Raw genomic sequence first — 13518 nt, 5'->3', positions numbered from 1 at the left:
TAATATTGTGATGTTACGAATGTCAGATTATGTTGGTTAGACTACTAACAAATAATAATAAAATTATTATTCTGATAGAAGTATTGTTAATGCGTAGTTATAGGCATGTATTAAAATTGAATTATTTAAAGGATACTAGTCTTTCCAGCAGCGTCGAGGCCCAGCATCAATATCCTCATCTCCTTGTTACCGAAGATCTTCGATAGCAACTTACCCATCGTGCTGAGCTCGCCTCAACCGCACAACTGAAACGTAAAAAAATTACAATTGTAACTATGAAATTATTTTATAATACGATGAATATTTTTATGTTTTAAAAATATAAACGTTAAAAACTTTAGACATATTTTATCTTCTTAAAATGGATATTATTTTTATTCACGATTTGTAGCACGCGGTGTAGCATTTGTTTGGAAAATATTATACCAATAAAAACTTTTTGTTTAAATATAAATTTCACAAACATTGTAACTAATGATATGTAGACGTATATTTTAAATAGCTTAGCGTTCGTGTAATCGTAAATATTTATAAATAAATAAAAAAAAAAACAATTTGGAATTACCAGAAGACTCGAATGAAGTATTTAAGGAAAAAGAATCATCTTAAACTAAACACAGATATGTTTGAGTTAACACTTACATACAGCCTTAAAATGAGGGCGGATCCGGAAAAAGGAGATTATATATATTACATAGCGATGGTTGTAGTAGGGAATCAGGTTTAAATGTGACAATGTGTCAAGAAAATTTTCATACGTAAAGAGTTTATTTTTAATTAATACTTTTCCAAGTAATGCACAATTATACTGTCCGTAACAAATTTAGCTAATAAAGTTATTTTTAAACAATCCAAATTATATTTTAAATTTTAATATTTCAAATCGAATATTGTATAAAAATATATATGAATAAAAAGTAAATAAAAGTGCGAACCAATTCGTTACTTAACGAGTTACGATTTATATTAAATCGCTTGCATAATATTTCTTTTAAGAATTATTTTAAAATATTTTCGTTCTATTTTCAAACCACGCTTCCATTAAAGACCGTTAACTTTCGAGTTAGATTTCTCGTTGCTTTAACTTTCTCTTTCCACTAACTAATACATATCGAGATTAAATGACCATTTTATATAAAGATATTACGCAAAAGTATTTATAAAACCGTTGGTTATTATTATCATAGCAACATTTGTGATTACATAATCACTATCGCGGCATTTGCCAAAACCCTACTTCACCCTTGCCCTTTGTTACGCTCCGTCGACCTGGTGATTATGACTAACGAACTACCAACATACTACTACAAAATTACAACGTTTGGAAAAAAACACGTACAGTAGTATACTACAGCAATACACAACGATAATACTATATCTATTATTATGATTTTTAACTGGGGTCATCATTTTAGGGTGAGATATAGATTTTTATTTTACCCTAAAATTTTACCATTTTTAGGACCGTTAGTTTAAAATAAATGTACGTATAGCCTATTCCAATGGAAGGAGGAAAAAGATAAACAAACCTTGGATTTACGTGTTTCATGTGAATAACTAATAACTCAGCTATATTGCGCACTACTAAGGGTTTATGATTAATATATCTTTATTTATAATACAACACTATTATACTTAACAACTTATTTCCACTTTAATTTTACTTCCAAAATTCCGATAACAGTTTCGCCGACGTTCAAACGCCATTTTTTCGTCCTCTTTAATCTATAGTGAATATCACAGATTAATCAAGCTCTCGACCAATGATATCGCGTCAATTTGCTGTCAAATGTTGTTTATCTGGCTTTTTACTTTTATGGTTCGAATATAGACAGATTGTAAACTGTCGAAAAATTGTAACTGGATTATTTAATTTACAATGAAACATATACAAGTTTGACCTTAAAGGTTATGTTAGATTAGCGAGTTTATCATTGAACTCAAATTAGACCAGTTAACAATAAATAGATAATATTTTATAAATCGTTGCAGCTAAGACTGCATCGTTGGTGTAATGGCTGGATCATAATGCGGATCTTTAAATCGTAATCCCAAATCGGAGCAATAAAGGATTTCTTTAAAGAAATTTTCTCTCTCCCAGTATTCGAAAATTTGGCAGTGTAACCTAACCGAGCCTTCACGCACGTAAATCCGTCGGTCTTGCGTCCGATCTCTTTCCGGTATGTCGGATTTCCGTCCCATCGGACTACGTGATTGAATGAATAGAGAGCTCACCTGTATATGAGCACACCCTTGTGCTTTAAGAGATATTAACCCTTACACAGATAGCTACTATTATATAAAAAAAATATAGGTATATACTAGTACCTAGTTTATAATTAAAAAAAAAAAAAACAATATATCCAATTTTAAAAATAACAGAAATCAGTATTTATTTTTTATGCGTTTAATTCTATTTTCAAATACTATTTAATTAACTTTATTTTATTTTTTCAAGTTTAATTGACGGCGTAGTAGTGTGGTCTAAGAAGGCCGTTTACCTGTAATTTAATCAAAGTTCAGTATTATTATAGCAATTGAAGTTAGTTTTTATTGTTATTAGTTAAGTTTATTCTTTGATAAATTACGCTACTGTTATAGGTAAAAGTTTATAGGGCATTGCGCAATTTATAATTAAGAATCGAGTAAATTAGAAAACCTATTTATTTTATTGCTATGGCGTAGGTAGACGGACGACCCGATGGTAAGAGGTCACCACTGCTCAAAGACATCGGCTCCGTATGAAATTTTAACCATTTCTTACATAATCAATGCGCCACCAACCTTGGGAACTGATATATGTTATGTCCCTTGTGCGTGTACCCTTCGCTGTAGAATATATGATGATTATGATATATTTATAGATATATATTTGTAAAATAAATAGTTTCAATAAAATATTGAACGTCAAATGAAAAAGAGATCCGATTTCTCGGGAATGTTTTTTAAAATATTGCTTAATATATCCAAAAGCACTATTTAAAACTGAAAAATTAAGTATAACTGAAGTTATCGGTAAACTCTAAATCAACGTATGCTACATTATGTACTATATAAAACGAATAAACCTCGAACGTATAAAAAGCCTCCTTATTGTATTGTAGTATACAAGCAAGAAGAACAAGCTTTATAGTGAATTTGGGTTAGGTTAGTAAATTGAAAAATATTATTTTAATAACTATGGTCCACGGTGGCGAAGCAAGTACATTAAACGCAGGCAACACATCTAACGCCGAGATGGCCCAGTGCTTAGTACACGTGAATCTTAACTGATGATTACGGGATCAAACCTAGGCAAGCACCGTTGAATTTTCATGTGCCTAATTTGTGTTTATAAATAATCTCGTGCTCAGCGGTGAAGACAAACATCGTGAGTAAACCAACCATGCGTCTAATTAAAATAACATTCATTTAGATCTCAAAAAACAATATGAAAACACAGGTTTCAATACAAACACTAGCTTTATAGTTTTATCGTAGGCTTCAAGTGGACAATATTGGAGGATGTATAAATCAAGAACATGTTTATTAAATCGTAACGCTTAGGTAACATAATATAATACTATAATAACCAGATTATTACACTAATCACTTGTACCTATAACAGTAACCTCAATTGGGCTAGGCTAAGCTAGGGCTGGCAACTTACCAAGTATCAATACTTTTTTCTCCGGTTCAAAAGAAGAACCAATCTTATTACAAACACAAGGGATACCCGTGGTTAGTCCATTCACGGTTCAATGGGTGGCCTATTTAACTTGCAGTGCAGTGTTGTTTTATTTGTAGTAGTTAATATTATCAAGGGATGCATAATTTCTCGACAGTTCCAATGTTTATAAACGAAATAATATTACATTTATTTGATCATGAGAAACATCCCTCAAGTCAAAAGAGCTAGGGCTAAAATACATCGTTCATATGTACACACACATATATAATTCATTTAAAAAATAATAAATTTATTTGTGCTAAAAGAAATAACGTTAAAGTTCAACGTTACTATGACCAAAAATAATACGCAAAAAGACATATACTATACTATTTGCCGCCGCGGCTTCGTTCACCTTTTTTAGGGGATTAGTAAGTTAGGTATAAAAAGCAGCTTTTCCCTTTTTATTGAATTCAAGCTTGCTTACTATCAAATTTCGTATGTATCTGTAGGTCTTTACCTACAGATACATACGAACAGAGTTACTTTCGCATTTATAATATTAGTATAAATAAAACAATAGATTTTTTTCCCCTTTTTCTAATATGATTATCGGAAGTGTGGGGTATTGATATTCGCCCTTTTAATAACAGAAAACAGATTTAATTATGCCTTCGATTTTTAAATTGTTATAAGTAAGAATCGACGAGGAAATCTCGCTTAGTCGACATCCCACGAGATACCTTCCGCCGGCCTAGATATCGCCGAGCTAAATATAGGAAACAAGGGCCCTTTAACTGAATTTAACGATGTCGCTCGATACATCAGACGTCATATTAAATAAGACACCTACAATAATACAGACGTACACGTGACATTTCACACGTACTACATTTAAATATAAATAATAAAAGAAAAAATTTGAAAGTGTAAATATTTTTGTTTTTTATTATCACGAATACTTCAAAGCTTAATGCCTTAATTACTGGAAATTGAAAACAAAAAATAATCATTCCCTACCTAATCTATTCCTATAAATAGTATAAAATAAAGTCGTTTTGTGCCTCGATCTGTAAGTACGCTTTCTTCATCTAAACCACTGCGGTTTTTAATTAGAAAAAGAGTAATAATAGGGATAGGTTTGTATATTCATAAATGATAATAAACTATCTTCGTACGCTTACTAAATTACAAGTAGTTAATTTGCTAACGCTGGTTAAACCTTAGGACACATCAAAACAATTTACTAGAGAATTGTAGATCTTTAAAACATCTACGTCAAAAGTCTGGTACAGCATGTTACTTCTTCTAAGCTACCTACTACTAATAACGATTTTTATGTATTACAAATTAGTAAAAAAAAACCAATAGACTATTTATCTTGGGCATTTCATAGAGATTAAAGTTATCTTTCACACTATAACATTCGAATGAATAGTTGAGAAGATACTTCCGAAACGGGTCGGTGGATAGCAAAAACATTTTAATCTTGCCAGTGAAAATTGTCCAAATTTGAATGACCATGAACACATTTATATAGAATAAGTTATAAAAGACATATATCGAATCAATATATTCTTAACAAATTGCACCCGTGCAAAACTTTTGCGAGTCGCTAGACAAAACATAAATACTAAAGTGTGTCGGTTGGATTGTCTTTATTTAAAAAAAAAGGATGTTGATCAATTAATCAATAAACCAATGGTGATCAATGACTTTGCACGGGGGATTTAAATAGTTTATTGGCCAGTTATCGAAAAATTCATTAAGATTATTTTATAGACATCATTTCATTACTCAGACGAATACACCTACCTATCTATTACTGTATACTACATATTAAACAGTATCAAGTACAAAATTATAATGACTACTTAAATTATACTCGTGTGCACAAGTAAGATAATAAACAAACGTGATACTTATAAAGATAATTAAACTTGTATTATATAAGTAAAACATTAGTCGATCACTAGTGTTTTACTGTAATCGCAAACCTAAGTACCAAATTTAATATGGTGTCGAATGTAACGTCAACTCGTGAAAAGTAAAACGCCATGTCGCTGAAATTAATCATCGTCGGGCAAAACGAGACATCGATGATACAGAGTAGGTATTGAATATTGAAACGATGTCGGTTCGATCGACATTTGGAATTTAACGGCGTGCTTTGATGCCATAAAAGTCGAAATAAGGGTAGAATGTTTGTACACGGAACCCTAAATTGGGTCGATGTGAATCATGTTCCGTGATGGTAAAATATATATTATACCTACAAAATAAAATAAATATTATTATATTATTTTATAATATTTTAATTGAAACTCACAAGTGTACCTACATCCAAGTATTTATCAACGTATTTTTTTTATAATTGAATTAAAATATTTAAAAATCGTTTTTTTTTAAATTACACATTTGAAAAATACTACAGGATTTTCTGTTATACAGAAAAAGTAAAACGAAGTCCAGCGCTTTAAATATTTAGTTTGAATAGACATGAAAAGAAATTGCTATATTATACAGCATAGCAACGCTTGATAAAGCAAACATTAGTGGAGCAACGAGTGACGTAAGCTATTGAAGTCTCAAATGTGGCTTAACAACGAGGAAGCGGCCCTCGCACAATTAGAGAACTTATTCAATAATATCTTTGGAGGCGCAAATTGGGACAATTCCAGCGAACTTGTATACCCGACGTTCCTTCATAATTTAAAATTAATACAAAATTAATTTGTACACATTTTCATTTTCTACGTAAGTATTAGATTCGAGTTTTAACAGTATAATGCGAAAATTAATTTTGAAAGGTATTTAACATAAAAAATAGTAATATTTCTAGTAGTTCCACTAACTGTAGAACTACTAGGAATATTGTGTTTACGCCTTACGTTTATAAAGCTGAGGTTACTACAAATTTCAAATATGGTTTTGAATGATTTTCTATAGCGATAGTTTGTAGCGCGTTCTGTAGAGTAATTATAATATCAAAAGAAATACTTTATAATAACTTCACATTCAAGAATAAAAAATTTGATGACAAGATCAAAGAACACTTTGATTTAGATTTGATTTATGCGCCCTAACACCATTAACTTCGGGATCACCCTTCTATTTCCGGAGGGTCAAGTTAAGGGCGTTACCCGATTTCCACACCATTTCCTTCAGCCAGCTAATTCGTACTCGACGTTTATTTTTTGTTTCAGATGTAAACTATGATTTAAACAAACACAGACATCAAAATATAAGTGTTATAATCATTAAAAAAGGTTGAGAACAAACAGACAACAAATAAGGTTACATTTAAATATTTAACTTATAAGTATGTTGGTATTTTTGAATCATAGCTTCACAAGAATATCAATGACATGAAACTACCACTGCTTTAAAATGTAGAATCTACTAAGAACCGAAAAGAAACTCATCAGTATTCAAACACCTATTTTTTTATTTTATTGTAAATTTCTTTAACACATTCCGATATAATATAGGATACCTATCGTTGAATTTTACACCTTCATGTTCAAATATTTAAGATGATGCTCTCCGGACCTTACAACCATGACTTGGGAAGCACTAAACGAATTCCAATCGGATTCTGTGTTACGTCTGTTTGTGTAAATACTTTTGCACTATAATAGTATATCCTGATAATCTTACGAATGGCTAAAATAAATCAGGTTTCTTCACGATTATAAAGACCTTCTTACTACGTAACTTAGGTATTTAATTGTATAACAGCATGTACAATATACAGTAGCGTGTATCTAGAATGGCATGCAGTTGGATTTGCTAGTTTTAAACTTTAACCATTCTTTCAGAAAGTCAGTACTTATACAACATTGTATTAAAATTACATAGACAACTTAAATAAGTCACACAAACTTCAATTGCCAATACGAGTCTACAAACGAGATGCAGCTTTACGTCTGATCACCATTTACAAATAGTTAACAGAAAATTTACCTAAATGAATAAAGGATTTTCATCGCTCCATGAAATTAATAGATTCTGTCGGTTAAGCAAAATTGAATCGTAGCCAAGTCATTTATTCAACTGTATACAATCTATTTCAATATTCCATAGTGTTATTTTAATTCGGTTCAAATTAATTATCTCGTATATAAACCATATGTGGTTTGAAAATACATCAAGAGTATTATAAATATAGGATATAGAGATATTTTATAGTCCAATATTTACTCACGAATGTTAGGCGCTATTCATAAAATAAGATTATTATTATTTTTATACAAATATAGACGTATGTCTTTTCAAATATGATAGCTCCAAAGTAGAAAATTTTATACAACTTATTGTCGCTCATTGCTGCCCTCGCGTTTTATTGGTTGTTCGTCAGTACGTATAAAAAAGTATGTTCTTTCTTGAACTTCCAATGGTTTGGCCATGAAAGAGAAACAAGATTTAAGGCAGGCAGATACGAGTTAACCTAAGCGATCGCAGTTATTTCTTGCATTATAAAAATATATCCTTATAAAAACGTTTAAACGTTAAGACTACTGAGTCTGGAAATCCTAAATTTTGAAAGCTTTTTTGTAAATAAAAAAAGAAAAATTTACATCTACGAAGTTAGTGTAGTAATTTTAAAGGAATATTTACGATAAAGAATTGGACAAGGTTTAAAATAGAAGACAGAACGATGAGGTCACAGTTAATTTTTTGCCGACGAAGAACCTGTTCGCTAACTCGTGTTTCTTAGTGGGTTAGTAAAGAAAAAAAGACTCACAGTCTGTGACCGCAAACACGGTTCTGAACCATACTTTTAACGGTAACCCGTTTTTCAAACCGAAAATATATCTACCTACTTGTAAGAAAACGATTTAAAACCTTGCAATCATATAACTTTCTATGTTATATTACTTTACATTACATTTTACATTAACAGCCTGTAAATTTCCCTGCTGGGCTAAGGCCTCCTCTACCTTTGAGGAGAAGGTTTGGAGCATAATCCACCACGCTGCTCAAATGCGGGTTGGTGGAATACACATGTGGCAGAATTTCGTTGAAATTAGACACATGCAGGTTTCCTCTCTATGTTTTCCTTCACCGCCGAGCACGAGATGAATTATAAACACAAATTAAGCACATGAAAATTCAGTGGTGCCTGTCTGGGTTTGAACCCGAAATCATCGGTTAAGAAGCACGCGTTCTAGCCACTGTGCAATCTCGGCTATAGTTCTTATATATTAACAATAATATTAACTCCACGTGTATTAAGATCTAGCAATCAAATTATATACGCAAAAGTAAAATCCAACGATCAAAACTAGTTAACGCTGAACTAGGAACATTCTAATACTAAAATTTAACACAATAATTTAAAAAAAAAAACACTAGAAACACGCAAACGATTCACGTGGAGTTCACAAATTAAGCGATAAAGTAATATGTTGAATACTATTAGAAGAAAAACACAATAGCAACGTAACAAAATTCAGACATGCGAGTGTTTAAGGGGACTACATGAGCTAAATGCAAGTTTTATAATGCAAAAAAGTATATGATCCAATGCAGTAAACCAAATGAAAAAAATATATGATAATCTTCAGGATACATGCTAAGTATTTGTTATTTTGAAAACATGATATAATTAATTTGGTACGATAGAAAAAAATCACAAAGTTACCTCTAAAAAGATCTTTTAATCAATAATAACTATACTTATATACGTTCCATAATTCTGGTTTTTTGTCAGATTATTCTACAAGCAATATACTATTTAACCTGGGTGTCACTTTTTTAGTAAAATCAATAGATTTTTTTTAAATCCGATATTCTTATTTTCGAACAAAATGCGTACGCATGTGTGCGTAAACGCCGTGTACAGACAATGCCGGCCGAGGCCTGATGCTATACAGACGTGTCGATCTTTTCGCCGCATCATTCATTACGTTACGAGATATTTTTTTGTAATTTTAATTGTAAATTCATTGTTTCATGTTTTCTTATAATAAATTTTATTCTTTCTTGTAAATAAATATATTAAGTTAAAATAGTGTAGTAGTAATTAGGCATTTGTTTTTTTATTATATTATTTGTTATAAATTTTAATTGTGTAAATATGGGAAATAAAGTGAAACGCGCGAGGAAAACTAAAAAACGTTTATGAACATATGAACGATATTAAAAGGTAAGAGTATTTAATTAGTAAACATATTTTTTTTTTATAAATTATGAATATTGAAAACATCTATTAGAAAAATGTGCAATCAGTTCGCATATAATCAGATTTTTCGAGCCATTCTTAATAATTACGATAGAGTATTTGGTCAAAGGAAAGAAAACATCAATTGACTTTCATGGGGATCAAGTGACTACATTCGATCCCCATGAACTCGAAGCATTTTTTTTTCATTATAACTACTATGACATATTAAGATACATATTTTTAAATACATAATTTTATAATTAATAAAAATGTAATTACTAACATATATTTATTTTTTACAGAATAAAGAAAGTCGAAAACAATAACACGGAAGCTATTTATATTGCGTAAGAGTTTAATTTTATCGATTGTTTATAATAAGAATTAAAGTTATGTATGAACTAATTTTAATAATAATAAAAAAAAGTAAAGTCGTAACAAAAAAAATGTAATTGTTGTGAACCAGAGAACTAGAATATTTAGAAGTGTCATTTGTACATAAATTTAAATTTTTTTGTAACGTCCGCCATATTGGATTGAATATAGCAGCAATTCATGAATCGTGCATTGTCATCGAGATTAAATATGTGAGCCAACTTTCTGCTGAAAGTGGGTGTAATATTTATTCCAAGATTCCAGGACATATGTAATAACATTAATACATACAAGTGAAATTAAATAAAAAAATTTAAAAAAAATTAACACTAAATGTTTTTTTTTTGTAATACTAAATATAAATAAAAATATTTTAAGTTTAATTAAATCAGTTTTATTTTTTAATCATTTTGTATAGAATAACAGTCAAAAGCAATACAAATAATTCTAATATCCTATCTATTTTTATGAGATTTATGATTAAACCTATTATGATTAACCTTTTATTCATCAATGATTCAACCAAATCGAATTGACAACATTTTTTTCTAGTAAATATTTAGAATTTTTTTTTTTTAATTGAATATATATTTTTTCTTTATGAACCAATATTAATAAAACGAACAAATACTACGCTATATGTTACCCCACGGTCACTACACTACAGATTTCGAACACTTACGATTTTATTATATAAATAGATCATTAAACTTTTATAAAATGTTAAAAATTGGTATGTTTCAATATTTAGTATAAGAACTAATTGTGGTATAATAATATAAATAATAGAAAAAAAAGGTTAAAACTAACTGTCTATTTTATTGTATACAAAATATAAATAAAAATATTGTAAGTTTAATTGAATCAGTTTTATTTTATAATCATTTGTTAACTAACATCGAAAGAAATAAAAATAATTCTGTTGTCCTATCTATTTTTTATGAGATTTATGATTGATCTTACGTCGCTCGGTTTGACGCCATCTATTAGAATATTTGGGCGTAATCTCGTTACCTCGCTTAACCCTTAGTACACGGGCTTGCCGTTTTTGTCGATTTTGTAAGTGTGTGCGTGCGATTCTCAAGGGCACTTAGCTCTTGTAGTCCTCTTAATGTAAAACGGGAGAAGGAAATGCTTTTTATTTCTCGTAGAAATACACGAATGGATTGATATATTGAGAGAGCCAATATCTACGACTCGATAACGATATGATACCTTCAAAATTATCGTTTATTTTTTACAAAAAATAACCTCAGCTTTAACGTACCTATGGAGCAATATTTATATATCAGTTACGATACGAAACGATGCAATGTGCAATTGGATCGTATGCTTAAATAGAATAGCAAACGTCTAAAACAAATTTAGGTAAATGCACGACTTAACAGACTAATGGATTCGTTTAATGACTTGTCATCTAATCGATATTGACATCTTTCATTATAATAAAACTAATTTTGTTAAACATTCCAAAGATCTCATACCTTATAAGTAATATATTTATGTATTTTACTTTGTTATATCTTAATTTTAATTACTATATAATTTAGTTATTAAATTTTGATATATTTTGTATCGGTTAGTTTGATTTATATTTTTGGAGGTCAATGTTGTTTACACCTTTAAAGATGTATCACTTTGATTGTTAATCATAAGTGTTTAGAAAACGTCTGCCGGATGATTCTAGAAATCCATTTTTTTAATATAATGAGTATTTATTTTTAATATTATTATCCGCTTGTAATTATCTAAATACTGATTGTAGGTACAGATAAGGTAATAATAACCTGCACTAGCCCTATTTTAAGTCATCACCGAAATCTCTAAGGGCAATGCAATATCATATTATTGCAATACATAATTTATTATATATATTAAATACAATATTGTAAATTTCTCTTCATTTCATTAAAAGCCGTTGTCATTTTTATGCAAGATTTATGTTGTTTACGGATATCATAAATAAATGGTTTTGAATGGAATCTACGTTTAAGTAATAAATATATGCGCATAAATAAATTCATTTGTTTTAATGGAATTGATTGCATCACTACTAAAACAAAACATAGATAAGGTATGTTATATGTTCGTTAATATGAGCGTTAGGTACCTATGTTTAAATTTTCCAGTTTTAAACATAAACTTATAAGCCGATCGATATTGAACGTAAACATGTGATGTCTAAATTTTTTGTATTATAATAAATATAATATATTTATAGTGAAATATGTCTAAAACCTGAATGAAAATGCGAATTTTAATCAATCAATTAAGGCAGTAATTAATATCTTACATATTATCTAATGAGCCGAATGTGGTTTGAACCGAAACGAAGTTCGACCGAACGTTCGGTAAAAATGAAAAATTCAGCTATCATTACAACAGCGGTTAACAGAGATTTTTCTAATGATTTCAGTCAAGATAATGCAAACGCCATTTAAACTAAATTTCGGTCGAATATCGAAATTCAGCTCAAGCTCAAGTGTCGAAATTCGTTTACACCGACGTACAACGATTTTCATCCCATCTCTAATATTATCGATTAAATGTGCAGATATATAAAAACAGCACAATTCGCAATAACCCCTCGAATTGCACCGGAAACGGGACACACAGTGACGTTTCTATGCTTATTATACAGGAATCCATATCGTAATATTTGTGACTCACGCTTGTTCAATCGTTTAGGGTGTGGACTAATCTGGAAATGGTATATCCTTAACATTATGAATAGGGTTCTTGGTTGATTAATAAATTTGTATATTTAAACATAGAACATTATAAACTACTAAAATATAAACTTTTAACAATATTTTATTGTATATTCACACAGTTATTACTTTTTTTATAATAAATTATTTACATTATTTAGCTATACACCATATTTTAAAAATAAATGGAGTATGTACCTACCTACTTAATACCTATCTTACTATAAGACATACGTTTGTACTATAAAGCTTGGAAGAAAAAGATTGGAATTATTCCCTAAAAGCGACGATCTAAATCCTAATATTAGAGTCAAACCATTAATGAAGGCCATGCCCTGTTAGCTTATTTACCTTGAACCAAAATGCCTACAAAACTACAAAAATATACTAACAGAGATAAAGAACCGAATGGTTAACGTTGAAATCTGCACATTTTTCTGTTAGGTAGAAGCATATTCAGCGACTCGACTATGGTTTACGCTACGTAGACACTAATTCTATCTTTGGACGACTGTCTTTTATGGCTTCGTATCCCCTCGAAAGGCAACGTCCCAATAGTTACAACGATTTATTGAAACAGGGAAACCTTGTAGGGGCCGTGCATCCCGATATTG

At 29.9% G+C, this 13518-nt stretch overlaps 1 protein-coding gene across 1 annotated transcript in view; it reads right to left on the bottom strand.

Annotated features, from left to right (window-relative positions):
- The window catches only part of LOC125069961 (ADP-ribosylation factor 6), a 38878-nt gene that overhangs the window by 8279 nt on the left and 17081 nt on the right, over positions 1-13518 (bottom strand). Inside the window, exon 3 of the mRNA XM_047679638.1 lies at positions 137-245. Within this exon, the coding sequence (XP_047535594.1) occupies positions 137-218 (82 nt within the window). The 5' untranslated portion in view covers positions 219-245. The remainder of the gene's footprint in view (positions 1-136; positions 246-13518) is intronic.

This window comes from Vanessa atalanta, chromosome 1 (genome assembly GCF_905147765.1).
Source record: "Vanessa atalanta chromosome 1, ilVanAtal1.2, whole genome shotgun sequence".
NCBI classification, from domain to species: Eukaryota; Metazoa; Arthropoda; class Insecta; order Lepidoptera; family Nymphalidae; genus Vanessa; species Vanessa atalanta.
This window is presented reverse-complemented; position numbering and strand designations above follow the sequence as displayed.